Genomic DNA, 21,490 nt, shown 5'->3' on the forward strand with positions numbered 1-21,490 from the left:
GGTGCAAAACAGTCAACTATTGTTCATTTGGCTATGAGAGGCAATTTCTTAGCTTACAGTGTTCCAGAACGTCATCACAGTGTTCTTTGTCACACCTCTTTTCTATACTTACTTGTAAGGTGTCAGGCAAATCCAACACCTTCCATGAAAACCCTGACATGATAAGCAAATCCAGTAGTATGTCACATAGCTCCGAATAAATCGTGACATTAAATTAACCAAAGTAATACGAGTAACGAGTGAGCAAATGGAATACCACAGACTAACACAAGAATGCCTAAATGCATGTCATACCTTCCCACCGTATGACAGACGCAGTTCCGAGGGGAGAAACGATAACAGAAGCCGAGAGCAGAACCGTGTTAAGCTAGAAGGCCTTACGATAAGGGACGGACACCCACGTCGCCAGCTAACCACCAGGGCCACCCCCCAGCCCATGTTAATAGATAGAGCCCTACAGAAGAACAGTATAGATCTTACGATAACACTAAAAGGGCCACACCAGCTGCAAGTTTTAGCGTGACACTTTTTCGCGTCTCTGTTACGTTGCAAACTTTAAAAACATTGCCCCACCACGAAAAGTATGACGTTTCTCATTGGATAGACAGAATTTTTGTAGGCGGAGCTTATGGTTAACATTGAGACCCTGATTGGTCGGATGAAAACACAGCCAGATAGTTTTTTTTAAAACCAACTTCGGTAAATTGTACTATGGAGAAGTTAGGAGAGAGTGGCTTCCGAGACGGCGAGCTGTATGGAGCTGCGTCGCCCGCCGCCCTCTGACGCTGCATAACCAACGACAAGGTAATGAACGCACGCGATGCTGAATTTTTGAGCGCATAAGGCTTCACTCAGAACTGCTGAAGTCTCATCTGTTACACCCCCGTTTTGCGTAATACTAGTGTCGATCGTCAATTAAAGCTCATGGTATTCACATTTGCTACATAAGTTAAAATCTGAAACGCGATGATTTTTCTGTTATATAATTATTGAGAAGCCACATCAGCCACTGAAATTTACGACAAGTTAGATAAGCAATTAAAGATAATTGAGGGTCACTGTAAACCATTTTGATAGTTTTCTCTTTTGTGAAACTTAATTTAAACCTAGGTTATAGATGTGACATGGCATAGGTCATCCTTCGATCCATTGTAGAACTTGGAAACCCATTCAGGGAATATTCGTTCACATTTTTGTTGAACGCAGTTGGTTTTTATCATCCTGTATTAAAATATTTCCTTTTATCAATAGTGCAATTTATAAACAATATTTTGTGAGTAGAATAAAATTTCCAATGGTAAACTTAACTGCTTTTTCGACGTTATTTTACCAGCTAACTAAAAATAGGAAAGCCTTGAACCCCTTCCACTAAATTTAGTTAGTATTAAGATTCTTTTACAGGGAGTGCAGTGGAGCTGACGCTGAAATCATGAAGTATTTGGTTATATCATCGCTAGTCTCACTGAACTCTTCTGAACTTTACATGTCATGTGTGGTCTGGCGTCTCCTTACCAGCAACAGGTCCCAGGTTCAAACTAGTCAATTCCTTAAAAAACACGCTCAGAGCGTCGCTGCGCGGAAGTTGTAGGGAGACACGACATAGAACAACAGACACCATGCAGAATGTTAGATACTATCTTGCTTTCTTAGGCCTTCTTTCGAATCATCTTAAACTACAATTTCTTACAGTTAATTTGTGTTATCTATTCTTGCTGAAGTGTTGTTTTTCCTTAGCGTAAAAAGACATGTCGCCATAGCTAAACGTGTATTATGCTGGTTGCAGCAATATGTAATAAATGCAAGATAAAAGCTGAGGCAGACACTTTTTCTGTTTTTTGAATAATTATTTGTTTGCTTTGTTTTCTCGTTTGCAGAGAGTCCCACTGTGGTAAAAGTTAACATCTTTGTACGCTCCATCAGCAGAATAGATGATCAGCATATGGTAAGTCCGTCACAACTAACGTACTTTGCCTGCTGCCTCTAGTTCTGCCCTCTACATGCTATAAGCTAGTTAGTGCCCCTTCATGTGGGACGCTGCGTGTTGTAGCTTCTGCCTTATAGTAAATTTATTCAGATATTGAATTTTTCTAATAAGGTCGATCCACGTTGAACGCTAAAGAAGTAGTGAATTGCGCTTGAGTGTTTATTGCTGTCATTCGCCAAAGGCCTTGCCGCTGTGGTAGCACCGATTCCCGTCAGATAACCGAAGTTAAGAGCTGTCGGGCTAGGCTAGCACTCGGATGGGTCACCGGCTGGGTCTGCCTAGCGCTGTTGGCCGGCTGGGTGCACTCAGCCCTTGTGAGTACAACTAAGCAGCTATTTGCTGGAGAAGTAGCGGCTCCAGTCACGAAGACTGACAACGCCCGGGAAACTGTTTGATGATCATTTGTCCTTCCATATACGCATCCAGTAACGCCTATCGGCCGAGGATGGTACGACGACCGGTCGGTACAGTTGGCCTTGTCGAGGCTTGTTCGGATGAAGTGTGCAGTTTACTGTCATCATTCGAAGAAAACTAATATACAGGGTGAGTCACCTAACATTACCGCTGGATATATTTCGTAAACCACATCAAATACTGACGACTCGATTCCACAGACCGAACGTGAGGAGAGGGGCTAGTGTAATTGGTTAATACAAACCATAAAAAATGCACGGAAGTATGTTTTTTAACACAAACCTACGTTTTTTTAAATGGAACCCCGTTAGTTTTGTTAGCACATCTGAACATATAAACAAATACGTAATCAGTGCCGTTTGTTGCATTGTAAAATGCTAATTACATCCGGAGATATTGTAACCTAAAGTTGACGTTTGAGTACCACTCCTCCGCTGTTCGATCGTGTGTATAGGAGGAGGAGGAGGATATTAGTGTTTAACGTCCCGTCGACAACGAGGTCATTAGAGACGGAGCGCAAGCTCGGGTGAGGGAAGGATGGGGAAGGAAATCGGCCGTGCCCTTTCAAAGGAACCATCCCGGCATTTGCCTGAAGCGATTTAGGGAAATCACGGAAAACCTAAATCAGGATGGCCGGAGACGGAATTGAACCGTCGTCCTCCCGAATGCGAGTCCAGTGTGGTGTGTATAGGAGAGCACCGAATTACGTAGGGATCCAAAGGGAACGGTGATGGACCTTAGGTACAGAAGAGATTGGAACAGCACATTACGTCCACATGCTAACACCTTTTCATTGGTCTTTTTCACTGACGCACATGTACATTACCATGAGGGGTGAGGTACACGTACACACGTGGTTTCCGTTTTCAATTACGGAGTGGAATAGAGTGTTTCCCGACATGTCAGGCCAATAGATGTTCAATGTGGTGGCCATCATTTGCTGCACACAATTGCAATCTCTGGCGTAATGAATGTCGTACACGCCGCAGTGCATCTGGTGTAATATCGCCGCAGGTTGCCACAATACGTTGTTTCATATCCTCTGGGGTTGTAGGCACATCACGGTACACATTCTCCTTTAACGTACCCCACAGAAAGAAGTCGAGAGGTGTAAGGTCAGGAGAACGGGCTGACCAATTTATGCGTCCTCAACGTCCTATGAAACGCCCGTCGAACATCCTGTCAAGGGTCATGCTGATACCACGTACGTCGACGCGTTTCCAGTGGGACATTTTCGAGCAACGTTGGCAGATCATTCTGTAGAAGCGCGATGTATGTTGCAGCTGTTTGTTACAACACAGAACTGAACGTCGGAGGTTTCAAGCGTCAACTTTAGGTTACAATATCTCCGGATGTAATTAACATTTTACAATTCAACAAAAGGCACTGATTACGTATTTGTTTATATGTTCAGATGTGCTAACAAAACTAACGTGGTTCCATTTAAAAAAACGTAGGTTTGCGTTAAGAAACATACTTCCGTGCATTTTTGTATGGTTTGTATTAAAAAATTACACTAGCCCCTCTCCTCACGTTCGGTCTGTGGAATCGGTTCGTCAGTATTTGATGTGGTTTACGAAATATATCCAGCGGTAACGTTAGGTGACTCACCCTGTATATGTAGTCTCAGTGCCAATTTGACTTGGCGTAGGCATGAATCAGAATTGAGCAAATAAGATGGGGACGGGGCGAAGGGGGGATGGAGGGTGAAGCACTTAGTCCCTTTCACTTGACGAATCAGTGTTATGTGAAATCGTGGGCGGCTGATATAATGTTGACGCAAACTGTCGATTTCGTCTTGTGACGTGTGACGTGTGACTGCCTATTGACAGTAGTCAGTCTTCACCCCCCATGCCCTGCAGCTCTAAGGCGGTGATCTGGGCCAGCTCAACTCCATCCTTCTTGTGCTGCTTCACAGTTGGCCTAAACCTTTCAGGCAGACCATAAAACGCAGGCTTTCATGAGCAGATGTCTTAGCTGCTAGAAAATCTGCTAGGGTATATGGTGGTCATCCATAAAACTTTTCCATTCCTAACATTTCGTCTAGAGCTGCGCTGGACATCTTGAGAAGTGCTGCTCAATCCGCTGAGTCTTGCCGAATAGGCAAAACTTAGTGGACCGAGGAGCATTTCAGAAGATGAGCACCGCAGCACTGTACGGAACGGTAGGAACGGAAAAGTTCCGCAGATCACAACCACACAACCCAAAAGCTTTACCAGCGCCTCCTGGTAAGAGCCCACCACCGGCCGACCTGGTATTATTGTCCTCGCACTTTACGTATTTTGTCTACGGCGATTAGCTCTCAGATGCGGTGTTACTTTTGTGCTTGGAGACTGAAGTCAGACAAGGGATACACAGTCGAATGCTTAGAGATTAAAATATCGGAGTACAAGCATGTCCATCTGTCATGCAATGAAACATAGACACTGGAATGACTGCAGGAATCCGACTCGTTGACTAAGCCCTGAGTTGACAGCAAGATGAATGCTTCGATAAGGCTAAGTTAGAATGATTTGTGTGAAGCAACAAGCAGATTCCTTCTTCTGAGACATTTATAGATCCTCTCACTTTTTCATCGCTCACTGTCCGCACTCTGCCTGATAACCTTAACATTTTATAGCTCACGGAATTGAAGTATGTATGTTAGTGGCTTATGGATAATTTTTTATCTGGAATTACAGCAGGCATTATTTTTCTTATGCAGTTAAGGAAGACATCATTTATTACAGAAGACACGTTTCCTACTGAATTATTCAGTACAATGAGAACAAATTGCTAGTGGAGAATTTCGCTAAGAAATTTAGCAGCCTGCACTGGAAGACTAAATACATTACATAATCTGAGGTAGAAAGAATTATTTATTTGTAATAAACTGATTGACATGTTTTTCAAATACGTAGTAATTCAATCTGTACTGATGTGATTATATGTGCGTTATCCACAGATTTATAAGCTTTCCGTTATGCCAACTGGAGGAGGAAAAAGCGGTTGATGCAAACGAGTGTGAGCGAGAGATCCTGAAAGTCATAAGCAAAAAAAAGGAAATAAATAAATAAACATATGAAAAGTCATATTTGCAACCTTCATTTGATAAGGTCAAATACCTCACCTATGGAGTACGTAAATAGGACTGAGCACAAATTCCAGAATTACGGGATTAAGAACACCTGATAACGTAAACTCAAATGTGTCACAATTTAGAATTATAACAATGTTACTTATAATCCATCTTCTTTGCAAAATGTTTATGTATATGACCGGTTTCGGTTCATCTAGAACATGTGACGCAGCATGTGAAAGTTTCTGTATTTGGACGGGTTACTCCTGTAACCGAAATATCAGGTCTGAAAATGGTTATAGATGATCCAAAACCGGTCATATGAATAAACATTTTGAAATCAAGACGGATTATAAGTAACATTGTAAAATCACTGATTGCGACTATCCTATCAGACATTATGTCCGTTTTTGCATAGAATTATAAGTTTGGAAAATCTGTGGGTCTGTAGAATATTAAGTTGAAGTAGTGAAAAAAGTTATATTGGCCTTACTGACATATATTTTGACGTAAGAATTAAGGAACACTCCCAGATCAGTAGTAAAGAGACATTGGGCTTACATATTTCAAGAGAAAAGACATACACCACCCGTCTAAAAATTTCCGTCAGTTTATCTCCTGGCGTATATGCATCGCCAGCCCGTTAACTATGGTGCCAGTTTGAACTAACATCTGTAAACCACAGATGTACATTCGACCAGTCAGTTGTGAACACGCAGTGTTTAGTAGTGGACGTGCGACATTATGTCAACGTTGTTGTACTTCAAATTACAGTGGAGCAACGTTCCTAAGTCATCTTCAGGTTGAAGCTCTTCTTTCCGAGTTTGCTTACACGTTAATTTCTTTCTGGAGGTGTTCGCGTTTAGCGAAGCGCCATCGTTTCCTTTCCTTCTATTGCCCAGACATGTTTCACTGAGTTTCAGAGTCATCAGTGGGCTTACATTTACTCTCTATTGAAAAGGAAAAATGCCCTTTACCATATGTACAAACACACAATATATATATATATATATATATATATATATATATATATATATATATATATACATATATAGTTTCAGAAAGGGTTCAGAAATCTGAGAAACAGACAGAGTTTTGTGTATTCAACTTTTGTTAACATGTGTTGGGTTTTCCTGATTTTTTTTATGCTTTGCATTACAGCTGGTTTCCTTTCGCTGTCTGTCACTTACAATCACATATAATTTATTGTAAAAAAGTTATTTGCCTTCAAGTTTTACAAATGGAAACGTTTTGGTTCAGCCCATTATTAATTCTACGTAGAAGATTGTGTGTGTGTTTGTGAGTGTATTTGTAATATGTTCCCCTCACTTTTGACGGTTTCCCATTATTTTCACTGTGAAAAACTGCGCTTTGTAACTTTCACTATCACTGATTAGAAACTACGAAAACAAGATGACGGACAGTTGAATGGTTGAAGGCCGGCCGCAGTGACCGAGCGGTTCTAGGCGCTTCAGTCTGGAACCGCGCGACCGCTATTGTTGCAGGTTCGTTTCCAGTCTCGGGCATGGGTGTGTGTGATGTCCTTAGGTTAGTTAGGTTTAAGTATTTCTAAGTTCTAGGGACTGATGACCTCAGATGTTAAGTTCCCATTGTGCTTAGAGCCATTTTTTTTAATAGTTGAATGTGTTGTTGGTGGGAGTTTTAAATTTATGTGAGGTATGTCTCTGACAATGTGTGTGTGTGTGTGTGTGTGTGTGTGTGTGTGTGTGTAAGTAGGTGAAGGTTTGTGAATTTTGTTCAGCTATATTCCATTATTGTGTATGTGTGTTTATCTCCTAGTTCTTTGAGGACAGAGATCATACTTTCGTTGCAGCGAGCTGTGTACATTCATTTATTACTTGTTTTCCTTCCGATATGGCTTTCTGTATTTGGCAGTTTTCTTCAATTATCAGTTTTTGTGGTGGGCTGTTACTGCAGCTGAGAATTTTCTAGCTGGTGGTGATAACTGCTCGGCTGTATTCATGTTGACTGAACATCTTATGATCATGTAACGCATCCCAAAAGACATCAATACCGGCTCGAAAATTCTCAAGTGCAACAACATCCCAGCACAATACTAACGATTTAAGGAAACTACCAAATACAAAAAGCCATAGTCGAAGGAGAAATAGTATAAATGAATACGCCCCTCTGCAACAGAACTCAGTTCCCTCCCATGAAGAACTATCAGACAACACCAACCCATAAACACACGCACACACACAATAATAAATAATTAAACGAAAACAGCATACCTTTACCTACCTACAAAGGTGCCTACACAGCAATAAAAATTTTAAAAAAGTTATTAGTCTCTCTCTCTCTCTCTCTCTCTCTCTCACACACACACACACACGCACACACACACACACACACACACACACACACACACACACACAAACAAGCAAACACATCAGTGAAATTAGAAGGAAGGTCAGCGTTGGCCGTAATTTTGATGACTTATTGGCAGCAAAATCGATTTTCAATCACATACATAATGATCATCTTCAGTGCTGTAGTGTACAAATTAAAACTCATAGGCAATGATGTCAAGTTATTATCAGTAACCAAAGCTATGAAACGATCACAATACACACTACAGCACTGAAGATGATCATTATGCGATTGAAAATCGATTTTGCTGTCAATAAGCCATCAAAATTACGGCCAACGCTGACCTTCCTTCTAATTTCACGTATCTGGTCGTTGTGCACCCAGCACTCTATGGAGTCGCCAATCAATAAAACACAACAGTGGCAAGTACACCTCATTAAGATTCAAAATTCCCATCCAGAACACATTCAGCTGTTCGTCATCTTGTTTCCGTAGTTTATGAAAGGTGGCAATGAAAATTAATAGTGCAATGTTCCACTTTGAAGATAATAGGGAAAGCAGGAAAAAATAAGTGAAACATACTGCAAACACAGACAAAAACATACATACATTATACACAATCACACAATCTTACAAACAGAATTAATTAATGTTAGGCCTAACCACAACATTTACAATCGTGAAATTTCGAGGTATATAACTTTTCTACGTTAACATCAATAAGGCTGCAAATGACACTGTGAACGAAAAGCAACTGTAATGTAAAGGACACAAAATCAGAAACACCAAAGCATGTGATAGCAAAGTATATATACAAAACCTTATGTGATTTTCAAACTTTTAAGTACTTCCTTAAAAACTTTAATTTATATTTGTAGAAGTAGTAAAAAGCATTTTTCCCTGTTTAATAGAAAAAAAATAAATAAAAACCCACTAATGACGCTGATACTTAAGTGAAATATGTCTGGATACTAGAAGAAAATAAAACAATAGTGTTTTGCGCAAGGTGGAGTACCTCCTTTAACAAATCCCTAAATGAGGTGTTCAAGAGTTTCTCTAGAACATTTCCAAAACGAGGAAAACGTTTGCAAGGTTTGTCCTGCACACCTTGACTCCCGAACAAAATAACGACTTGGATGCGTGCTGCAACTTGATTGAAATGTAAAATGCGGACAATTGTTTTCTGGAAAAAAAGAAAATCATTAATGGTTATGAGACATGGGGTTGTCAATACAAAGCTATCACAAAGCGACAAAGTACAGAAATTCACACGAAGAATCAAAGCTTTGACGACATAATCGACATTTAAACCAATGTAACATGCAGTTTAACAATATCTCAAAGATGGACATTTCTGGCAGTTCCACATGGTTTTATGGACGTTCGGTGCACTGTACTCGAGTCATGGGACACAATCTACAGAAAATCTGAAGCATTATAGCCAGTATCTTAATGTTTCTCTGTTTTCTGTTAATTAGTATCTAAATTTTTGGACTGACAATGTCCATAGCATTAAATAACAATTTAAAATTTAATGCCAAACTGGAAAAAGGAGATGGCTACATATTGTAGGCGAACTAGAAATTTCTATTGCGGAAGAAAGTATCCGAACAAACACCTCAGTGAGCTGAAGGAATTTGCAACTCAAGTATATTTTAACATCTATGACAATCTATTTGAGACAGTTTTTGGGGCAAGCGGGTGTTTCCCACGCTGATGAGAGAGGAATGCACACTGTACCGCTCGGACTGCCTGGCCACTTCCGAGTATCTGGCCAGCGAACACCTCGCAGCCAGCAGGACCGTGCCACGAAGTGCGGGCAAAATGTATCTACAAAGTGCACACCGTATAAACGTGGAATAGATTAATAATTGAAATGCATCTTAGGAAGTGACACAGCGGTGCATTTTATTTTTGTATAGTTTTTACGTTTAAAAGTTTTTTCTGGTTTTATACTGGTGTATTCTAAGGCGTAGAGAATGGGGCACCGCTGATTTCACTTACAAAGTTTAGTAATTTCCCCTCCAACGGTGTGGCGACTCTCGCGATGGTGCTTTTCCCCGAATCGAGGAACTCTCGGTATACGTTTGCCACAACGGCATCTGGAAAGTTCAGTACCTGCACTAATCTCTAAGTCAACCGCGCAGGTTTGAAAGTGTGCCATGATAATTATTTTAAACGACAGAAATAACGAACGACCGATCTATGCGATAAACAGCGGATGTGTGTTGCTGGGAAACCGGGCGAGGGCGGTCCGATTTTGCACCTCGAACTGTAACTTATAACCCTACCACTACTATTGTAATTTAGTATGCTTTTACCTATATAACAGAAACCCGTCTCTATGTTGCCACGTACAACCCTTTTACTAAAATTTAGTTCAGTTTCCGAATACAGTACACTACAGGAGGATAGCCCTGTTTATAGGAAAATATAATCAATAGAGTTACCCTTTTTACAGGATTTGATTGTGTGATGTATCTAATGGATAAGTAAATCAGACTATTTACTTCTTTTCCTAAGATTTTACCCAGCGATTAGATAGAAACGCAATATGAATAATATTATACTGAAGCTAGGACAGCCCAGTTCCAAGTTCATTTAGTGCTTTAAAACATGTACTAATGGTGGCCAGCCTATCCAGGCAATGAAACAGTGAAGTACTGGAAAAGCAGAAGCGTGAATTTTGTCTACTTTCTTGCTACTGTTTAATTTTGTTCTTCAAATAAATATTACACCCTTACATATTACGTTTTTAAAAGAGGAATAGCCCAGTAGACAACTTCAAGGAAGCTAATAAACTGGCCAGGGGACCTTTAGAAAAGGAATTTCCATAGTCAACAATCTTAAATACTAAAATACTTGTATACTAAAGCACACACTTTTTTTACTGAACATTTCACTTCAAGAAAACATCTTTCTTCCTGGAATTTACTTTCAAAAGATATTACACATTGAACTAATTCTGTATAGTCATTTAACAGATTCTAGTAACTTGGCTTCACTCTGAATTTTACTATAACCCTTTTTATTATTTACACAAAAACAATTTAAATGGTGCATCTTTATATTAACTTGGCACTTCATAAGTCTGTAAAGCAGGATACGCGGCTTAATCAAACACTAGGAAGGCTCAAATGGCTCTGAGCACTATGGGACTCAACGGCTGAGGTCATTAGTCCCCTAGAACTTAGAACTAGTTAAACCTAATTAACCTAAGGACATCACACACATCCATGCCCGAGGCAGGATTCGAACCTGCGACCGTAGCGGTCTCGCGGTTCCAGACTGTAGCGCCCAGAACCGCGCGGCCACTTCGGCCGGCCCACTAGGAAGGAACCCAAATGGGTGTACGATTAGGATGAAATAACAGGATGAATGTTATATATGCCCCTGTTTCCATTATGTATCCCTACAGGTAAGCGTGATTGAAATACGCAAAAATAATAGGTTTCATTGGTTCATTTACACTAAAGCATTGTCCTCCTGAAGAAACACTACACACTTATGTCTATTACAAGTTACATAATAAAAACACACTTTACACACAGACATTTTAACATTAATACTACAAAATTACTACACTTTAATTAAACAATTTGCTGTCCCCTGTATGGGTATTATGGCAGTCCTCCTTAGCTCCTGCGAACCATTAGCACACACTTATCTTTTGGCTGCCTCTTTATGAAATCAAAAGCAGTCAATTTTACATTTTCTTTAAGAATACTTTGTGCATCCTTCCTTGCATGCTGCCTTTTTTTTTGACATAATTTTTGGCAGTCCTTTTTCGTCAAAAATCATGGGTTTGTTATGCCCCTTACGCTGCATTTCACTTTACAGTCGTGTGAGTGACACAGTTTTTTTTCACTTTTCCATCAATGCGCATTTATACAAAAGTATTTCAGGACCTGAAACTTGACAGATATTAATATGGTTGCAATAAAATTTATACACAATACAGACATTGTATAATAATAATAGTTGCAAATTTACAAATTTCTGGTATATACTTCTTTAGGTCAACAGTGTTCCAAGTGCCTAGTGGTTTTATCGATTTAGGATAAACCAGAAAGTATGCTTTAGGGTGTGGTATTACTTGAATTTCAAAAAAGTACATGTGTTAAATTTTGAAATAACTTTATTTATCTCGCTAGACTTTTCGTGGGCTTTAACAAGTACTAGTTCGCCGATACTAAATTTTGAAAATTTCACCTTTTCATTATGCCTTCTGGCTCTTGCTTCTGCCCTTCGTCTACTTCGTTTCTCACCATTTCCTTTTTCTTTGCCAAACCCATTTCTTTACTGGGTTGGTATTCTAGCACTTCTTCTATCAAACTTTTAGTTTTATGGCCTAACATAATTTTTCAGGTGTGAAACCAATGAATTCATGATTACTTCAAATTTAAGAATTAATTTGCCCCAAGTTCTATGGTTTTGGTGACAGTATGTCCTGCATAGTCTTCCTAATACTCGCATATAGCGCACTACTGGATTACTAGAAGGATGGTAGGCGGAAATATGTATTACTTGCATTCCTTTTTGTTTCATTCCTTCTAACCATAATTTTGCAATAAACTGAGGAGCATTGTCCCATATTACTTTCCTTGGTATCCCTGTCTCATTAAAGCATTCCAATATTTTATGGAAAACTGCTTTAGCTTTGGCTTTCCTGATTGGATACAGTTTAATAAATTTTGAAAATACATCTAAGATAACTATAATGTAGGTGAAATTTCCAGTGGTTTTAAGTAGGGGTCCATATACGTCCACAGACGGTAGTTCTAAGTTACCTAGTGGTTTGAGATTCTCCATAGCACCTCTGTTGGTATTGTTGGCCACTTTAGCACTTTGTCAAACATGACATTGTTTTAAGCGTTCTGTAACCATTTTCGAAGCATTACCCCCAATTCTGACAATATTTGCAATTTTCTCATGGCAGTTTTTCGCCCCATGATATCCATATGTCAAATGCAAGTAATCAATTCTATTTCAAACTGTGATGGCTAACAGACTTGACAATCTTTACTATTCTTCCCTTTTCTAACAAACAGTATCCCTTTAAATATTTTGTAAAATTTTGGTATCTGTGGACAATCATTACTGTCAATTTTGACCTGCACTGATTTCCACACTTTTAAGTATAACATTTTAAAGTTCTATTCTCGTTGTTTTCTAAATTGGTTTGCTCATTGCCCTCTAACCATGAAATGGCATTATCTCCTTACATTCTAAGTCGGCTGGTTCTTTCTTCTTTCCGATAGCAAAATCCTTCATGATCTTTAGTTGTTGATGTTTACTAATCATTTTGTCAGGTGGTTCCTCTTTCTTAGGATCCTGTACTGACATTACTGCTTCTTCACAAGTCTCGTCATTTAGAGATTTTATTTCCTTTTGACTAACTTCTTTTCCCTGTTTACTGTCCAGTTTCGGCAACTTTTCACACAAAATATTCTCATTTTCTGGTATACTCATTTCTATCAGACAGAGTTTCTCAATAAGCTTCGTTTCCTCCGATTCTCAATCACTAGATTGATTGATTTCTTTATTTTTATTTTATGTTGGCGCCTTTGCTACCACTGTCAGCTTCTAACATGAAAGCCCTTTCATTTTTTTGAGAACTCTAGAACGTCACTAGTCTCGAAATTCATCTATTTCTGGATTCGTTCTATAGCAACGAGTTCCTCTTGTTTATCTTTTGTAGCAGGCAGGTTGTTTTCCTCGGTTGGCAGTTCATCTTCATCAGAACTGACTTCCTTGTCTCCCTTGACGACATCAGCTTGCACTTCATAAAAATCATAATCTTTGTGGATTTTTACCAATCGCATAAATTCGTTGTCCATCAAATCAGGCCTATAAATGACAGAAACGTTATCTCCAGATTCGTTGTCACGGAATGATAGCAAGGTGTAAATCTGCATCTCCTACTTTGCGTCTACTTACGATCTCTTCATTTTCCCTAACATTAGCGACACGCATCCTCTGCACGGTGCTTTTTGATTTAATTGCATTGGCCGCTCGCGTACTCTGCGCAGCTCCAGACAATAAACCTTTCTCCTTTACCTCCTTTGCGGTCGTATTATCGCTATCTTCTTTTTCGTTACACTGCTTTATATAGTCATACAAATTTCTCATCTGTATACGCCTATTATCAATTTCTTACAAACTCTTCCCCATCTCAGTTATTGCACGTTGTCTGTCCATAGCCTCTGGATTGGTTACAGCGGGCGATGCCCCGTCTACTGGCGTACTCACAGCCTCAGCTGATGTCTTGTGATGTCACTCTACATTTGCACTGCTAAAAAGGTCCGCTGCAGCGGCTTGTTGGCGCACAAAATCAGTTAGTTGTTAGCCGACTATGATTCACCAGCAGTACCACCTGTAGCAGCAGGCCTAGTGCCCAGCCTCTCACCTGCTCTGTATTGCAGAGTATCGAAGCTTCTCTGTCTATGTCGAGAATATTTCTTGCGTTTGGGCCTCCTGAATCATATTCCTGCATCCGTCCAACTCTCAACATTTGTGTTATTTAGTTTAATTCCTCTCTATGGGAGTTGTTTTGCTGCCTATGTCCTCTTCTGCAATAGTTAGAGGAACAGTATTAACATAATACTGGTTATCATTCTACTCAACATTGCTGTAATTCCTATCGGTTCTTTCATTCCGGCATTTATTATTCTGACGGAACTTGTTTTCTCGCCAATGGTCTTCGTCAATCACTTTTTCTAAAAATGCAGAAAAGTACGGTGGCTACTGCCCACATTTCTTTTGAAGTCTTCTGATAATTTCTTCAAGAGATCCCGTATGATCTCGGAGTCACTCCTTAGATTCCTTAAGTGAGCCCAAATTCTTTCGTGTTCATTTGGCATTTACCTCCGAACATTCTCACCATTATAAACTCATGCCAGAGGCTATTTTGTATCTTCTCGGACCAATATTGGTCCAAGAATTTCTGTCTATATTCACTGAAGGTCATTGCTTCAGAGCCTTTCACAGTTCTTAATAAAATCCGCAGGGGATAATCCACTGTGTTTTTGGTAAGGGTCGAATTTTCTTCACCCTGTAGTACCTTGTAAATTGGTGTTCTGTCTACCACATAAGAGCCATTATACGTAATCTTTCTTTCTAGGTCACTAACTTTTTCTTGTATACTCGAAGTGTTATTGCAAAACTTCTCTTCTCAATGCTCTACTTTCCTTTCTAGATTTTTCTCAGTCTCTGGAACAGTCATTCTAAGTTGAGATATCTGTTCTTCATTTGCTTTCGTTATTGCTTTCTTAACACGGGAAAATTTTTCTTCAACCTTTAACTCTACCGTAGGCTCGATCTGTTCCTGTATTTTCTCTACTTTGGTTTCAAACGTGTCATTAATGTCCACAATTTCTGCCTGTACATTACTAACAGTTTCACCTAAATCTTTCATATCTTTCTTCATGTTAAGAATTTCCTAAATCAGAAGACCTATTTTATTATTAACTTTTTTCTAACTTTTGGTTATTCCTTTCTATTTGTCCACTCTGTTTCTTAAGTTTTTCTTTTGCACTGGCAGTGTCTTTAGACTGTGTTTCCATTGTTCAGATACACTTTTAGTAACCTTAACCTGTGCATGACCAATTTTATTCCGACTTTCGAGTTTTTCATTTTGAACCTGAAAGTTCTTGTTTTGTGCTAGCATTTGTGCGCTTAGGATTGAAGTATTGTTTGTATGTGCTATCACCTGTGTCTGCATACTGTGTAGCAATGTATACAAATCAATTGGTTGTTGTTCATTTTCTTGATTATTGTCTACCCCCTTGTCTTCCTCCTCTGAATCTACTTCTTTCTTAATGTGAGATGGGCTTAACAGCATATAAGTCTCATTTCTGTAATCAATATTTTCTACCTCCTTTTACACCAATAAAACCGATTCCTCTCTGTCCAGCTCCTGATCACTGTTTACAGAAGTGTCATCACTCTTACCCTCCAGCTTTACTTCTCTGTATTGCATATACTTATCTTCATCGATTTGTAATAATTGCTTAAACCACACATTCAAGAATTTATACCGCGGTATCTTTCACTTAACTGCCTTAACAAATTCGTGCTCCTGAGACCTTTATACTTCTTCCAAAAGAATCAAAAATGGTTCAAATGGCTCTGAACACTATGGGACTTAACATCTGTGGTCATCAGTCCCCTAGAACTTAGAACTACTTAAACCTAACTAACCTAAGGACATCACACACATCCATGCCCGAGGCAGGATTCGAACCTGCGACCGTAGCAGTCGCGCGGTTCCGGACTGCGCGCCTAGAACCGCTAGACCACCGCGGCCGGCTCAAAAGAATCCTACCTATCTGTAAAATGTATGACTTTGCTTAATTACTTATGGACTCTTAACTACTGTAAAAGGCCTTGTTAGCAGGCGCCATTTATAACTCTGCCACTACTATTGTAATTTAGTGTGCTTTTACCCAAATAACAGAAAACCTGTCTCTTACGTTGTTACATATAAACCTATAACTAAAATTTAGTTTAGCTTCCAAATAAAGTACACTATGGGAGAATAGTCCTGTTTATAGGAAAAGCTAATCAATAGAGTCACCCCTTCTACAGGATTTGACGGTGTGTTGTGTCTAATGGGTAAGTAAATCAGACTATTCACTTCTTTTCCTAAGCTCTTACCCAGCGATTAGATAGAAATGCAATATGAATAATATTATAATGAAGCTAGGACAGCCCAGTTCCAAGTTCATTTAGTGGTTTGAAACGTGTACTAATGGTCGCCATCCTATCCAGGCAATGAAACAGTGAAGTATTGGAAAAGCAGAAGTATGAATTTTGTCTACTTTCTTGCTACTGTTTAAATTTGTTCTCCAAATAAATATTACTCCACTTAAACAGTGTTGGACTACACCCTTATACGTTAAGTTTTTAAAAGGGGAAAAGGCCAGTAGATAACTTCAAGGAAGCTAAAAAAATTGGCCAGGGGGGATATTTAGAAAAGGACTTTCCATAATCAACAAACTGAAATACTAAAGCACACACTTTTTATACTGAACATTTCACTTCAAGAAAACCTCTTTCTTACTGGAATTTACTTTCAGAAACTATTAATCTTTGAACTAATTACGTATAGTCACTTAAAAGATTCTAGTAACTTTGCTTCACTCTTTTACGCAAGCGAACTTTTACTGTAACACTTTGCAATAGTTAAGAATTTGTTTTAATATTTACACAAAAACAGTTTAAATGGTGCCTTTTTATATTAACTTGGCACTTCGTAAGTCTGTAAAACGGGATACTCGGATTAATCAAATACCAGGAAGGAGCCCTATATAGTTGTATGACTAGGATGAAATGACAGGGTGAATCAGTTTCTTTAAAGTTCAAGAATGATAATTAAAACACAGTTTAAATTAATGGTTCACGCTGTAGAAAAGTAAAAATACAAAAAACCTTATCTGTTGGCTGTAGGCTTGGTTGTGGCGAACAATTATGACGGCTACACTACCCAGTGTACATCCTGCAAGAATCTTACTGTATGGGCTCGATTTCTCTTCTTGGTGTCGTTAAATTTTACATACAGTAGCCCAACGACTCGCAGCTACGTCGTAAGCCGTTTGCAGTCTTCATCTGAGGCAATTTCGTGCAAATTTGCAGGCAAAGCTTCTCCTGATCCACTAGGATGTTGCCTCAGTCACTGCGGCATACAGATTCTGTGACCTGCTTCCCGCACTTTGATAGATGTCATGTATAATCTTTTTATCTGAATTTTTGATATCTGAATCGATTGTGCACGAGCAGCGATGTTGTAAGGTGTGTCACAGAAGTTAAGTGAGTAACTTCGAGTTGCGCGAGGGCGCAATGAGACAGACAGTGTTTGGCGTTGATAGAGGGAGAGTCGAAGTTCAGCTGTGCTAGAGTTAGGCTGCTGATATTAAGTAGTGTTAGTGAGGAAGCTATGGCAATATTATGATTTAAATTTGATGTCTCAGTTTATCATTTTGTTCAATCAATATGATTATGAAACTGATTTGTGAAGGATGAAATCTAATGGAATGTCAAATAAATAAAATAGTGTTATTTTTTCACTATTGCTGCGCCATTAACTAACTTGGTTAATGTACTGAAAATTGTTAGATTTCAGAGATAGAAAAGTGTGTTGTTTGGATGTTGAGAAGTTAATGAAATATAAAATCTGCCTTGAGCACTTTTTTCTCAATATACAAAAACATATATCATTTATGCGCATATTTCATTTTCTTACCAATCTTACTCCTATAATTCTTTTTAATGGATCATCCAACCAAGTATGTTAGATAAACAGTTCGATTGCAATTAACATAGAACTCATTTCACCTCTCGAGTGTCTCTGTGTAGATACAGTAATTTGCAGCATTAGCATAGCAGCGCTCAAGACACAGCAGTATTGCAATGTGTTAACTAGATTTGTGCAGAAAAGAGATAATGAGAAAATATTATGATTTTTGTTATTTATTCAATCAGGGCTAACTTATGTTATCAGAGATAGCTTTTGTGATAAAATTTTGCTAAACCAATTACTCTAGTTTTCATGTCCAAGTTAATTATTCAGTCAGTTCATACTGTTCAAAATTCTTGCAGTCAGATTGATAACTTCCACAGTATGAAATACTTCCCTTTTCCTTATTAGAAGTAATTTCTTTTGCAGTGCAGCCTTGTCTTCACATTACGACAGTTCATTTATTATCGCAGCTGAAGCTTACAATCTCAGTCTATATTTCTATTTATTTAGATAATTTTCTGCTTCCTCTAGGTAGCGCGCCAGTTCGCTCTTGCCGCCTTCTCCACTCCCCAGAGCCACTCCCGTTTCAAATAAGAGCGCGCTACCTTTTACGTGACACCTATTTCTTACATCGTTCTTAAGCGTGACCATTTCAACTGATCAGTTAACTTCGTAGGAGCTGAGGAGAGCTCCGCCTACCATCCTCCAAGGTAGCTATGGGTCTGAAGATGGGTTATATAAATATAACCGAAACCGGTCACCTATGTTATTGAGACATAAGTGTTGTGATCAAGACTGACCTTTAGTTTAAATATAGCTGTCAAGTAATTTTGGAGACTTTTGATATTAACTTTTCCTCTTTATGTATTACATATTTAATTAAAGGTGTATAAAACTAGGTATATAATAGCACGCGCGTATTCAAATGCAATGTTGAGTCATAATTTAGAAGCAATCGATGAAGAAATTTTGGAGATTTACGATATAAAGGAACATTAACCATTTTATTGATTTCCCCCATCATTATTACAAACATATTTATGTATTATATGTGATGCTTCAGTAGATATACTAAAATACACGTGGATTCCAGTGCAACCCTATGACAAAAATTCAAAGCAATCTGTGAGCAACTTTCGGGGATTTACAGTTATTGAAAAACGAAAATTTATATTTTTATTTATATAAATTGCAAAGGTAATGCAGTTTGTATCTCCAGTAACTGACATCCATCTAGTAACAGAATACCATTTCAGATTCAGCAACACCTAGTGCCTACTGGCTAATACATAACACCCGAGGAAAAAGCATTATAAGAGAATGCAGGGGTAAAAGGGTTTCCCTCCTCTGCAGTATCTGAGATCCATCTGGCGATAAAATATTTTTTAAGACCCACTAACATCTAACGCCTAACGGCTAATACATCATGCAGACGTCCCCAGGCAATAATATTATAATACAATATACTCGTATTGAGGTGGTAACACCGTTTTTTCCTTCCAGCAGCTAACATCCACTGCAGATACACTCTTTCAGTACTCGTTACTAGTATGAAGTATTATTACTATATATCAGCATTGAATTGAAGTATGTGAACGATGTTTATGCTAAATAGACGTTTGTAGCACTAGGTACTAGGTGTTAGGCGTAAGGGGTTAGGCTATAGGTGTTAGCTATCAGACATTAACCATTAGCTGTTAGGTATTAGCCATTAGACATCAGCTGTTAGCATTAGACATAAGGTGTTAAGCATTACTGGATCTTAAATAATATTTGAAAACCAGATGGATGTCTGCTACTGGATCATAAATAGTATTGTATCCTTAGAAGCTGCGAGTTAGATCCTCAATAGTGCTCTACATGAATTTAATCTTCGTAGATCTTCAACCATATGGTTGGTTAGCAGTAGTTCGCCATTCATTTCTTTCTCCGGTCTTCCTCTTGAGAGCGCTAGAAGAGGTGCAGCTGGTATCTTCCATGATCTGGATGATATATTATAGTCTCGGTCTGCCTCTTGTATTTTTTTCCTTTTGGTGTCTCTTCAATGATACTTTTCATCATATGCTCATGTCTCAGCAGATGGCCGATCCATGTGTCAATTCTGTGCAGCAGCACACTCCAAGCAAACATCTTTATGAGGTTTTTCCTGAGATGCTTGTCTGTGCTGCTGGATGCGAAAAGGTTTCCTCTCTCGTGTCAAAAGGAGCTTTGGCCTGGTGTGTTCGACTTACAATATCCTTCCTTGACCTTCCGTCTGATGTAATTTTACTCCCTGCATAGACAAAAGATTCGACGTCTGCAGTGGCTAATTGTTAACTGAGCATTGGACAACGGTGTTTAGTCTTCTCACCATTAACATTTTTATTTTACCTTTACTAACTTTCATATTATAGGAAGAGATGGTGGTGATTTCCATTTGAAACACCATCGTTTCTAATTTTTCTGCATCTTCACTTGACACTGCGATGTCATCAGCGAATCTCAGCAAATATATTTTGCTTCCATGAATTTAATTCCTCTTATGTTTCCTAGTTTCTCCATAACTTCACTATTGCCCTCTGAATGTATTCGTTGAACAAGACAGAGAGTGAGCAGCCGTGTCGTTGACCCTGCCTAGTAGCAGCTTTTTCTTGATCACCTCTACACATCATCACTGCCACCTCTATACAGTCTCTGCATTAATGTTCAGCCTTTATACTTTATGCCAGTCTCTCTCAGCTTGTTAAAAAGCTGTCGCCAGTCTACCCTGTCGAACGCTTTTTCTAAATTGGTAAAGGCAAAATATGCGTCTTGACAGTTCTTTATTTTTTCCTGAAGAATTAAGTGTAAGGCGAGTACTGCTTTTCGTGCGCCTAAAACTCTTCTAAATCCAATGTGGTTGTCTGTGATCATTTTATCTATCCGGCCTCCTATCCACTTTAGAACGATAGAGGTCAAGACCTTCGAGGCGTGTGATACAAAGCTGAGGACCCTATACTCTTCACATCTGTATGCAGATGCTGCTTTCCTTGGTATTGGCACTGTGATACATTTTTTAAAGTCTGTTGGGAGCGTCCGAGTTTCATACATAACTCGTATGAGATGGAACAGTTCTCCATGTAGCTGTTCTCCAGCAGACCTAATAAGTTCTGATGGTATATCATCAACTCCAGTGGCTATATCAGGGTTCATTTGCCAGTCTGAAGGTTAAACTCATCGCGCAGGATATAGTCTCCCTCTTCTTCCTGATGGATTCCCTCAGCGTTCTCCAGTTCCAGGTCTTCATTATTTCCTGCATATAGTTTTTCAAGTTATTGTTTCCGCCTTTCTACTGCGTCTTTCTGCTCATATCATACTATTCCATCTTCATTTTGGATTCCACTGCAGTTTGTCTGTTTCCAAAGACCAGTTTAATTGATTTACAGGCATATTCCAGCTCTCCTACCTTGATCAGTTCATTCACCTCTTTCATTGGTCTTCC

General features: G+C 39.0%; 1 protein-coding gene across 1 annotated transcript in view; it reads left to right on the forward strand.

Annotated features, from left to right (window-relative positions):
- The window catches only part of LOC124612933 (glutamate-gated chloride channel-like), a 156,036-nt gene that overhangs the window by 61,555 nt on the left and 72,991 nt on the right, over positions 1 to 21,490 (forward strand). The window contains exon 4 of the mRNA XM_047141435.1: positions 1,875 to 1,942. Coding sequence (XP_046997391.1) covers positions 1,875 to 1,942 — 68 coding nt within the window. The remainder of the gene's footprint in view (positions 1 to 1,874; positions 1,943 to 21,490) is intronic.

This window comes from Schistocerca americana, chromosome 1 (genome assembly GCF_021461395.2).
Source record: "Schistocerca americana isolate TAMUIC-IGC-003095 chromosome 1, iqSchAmer2.1, whole genome shotgun sequence".
Classification (NCBI taxonomy): domain Eukaryota; kingdom Metazoa; phylum Arthropoda; class Insecta; order Orthoptera; family Acrididae; genus Schistocerca; species Schistocerca americana.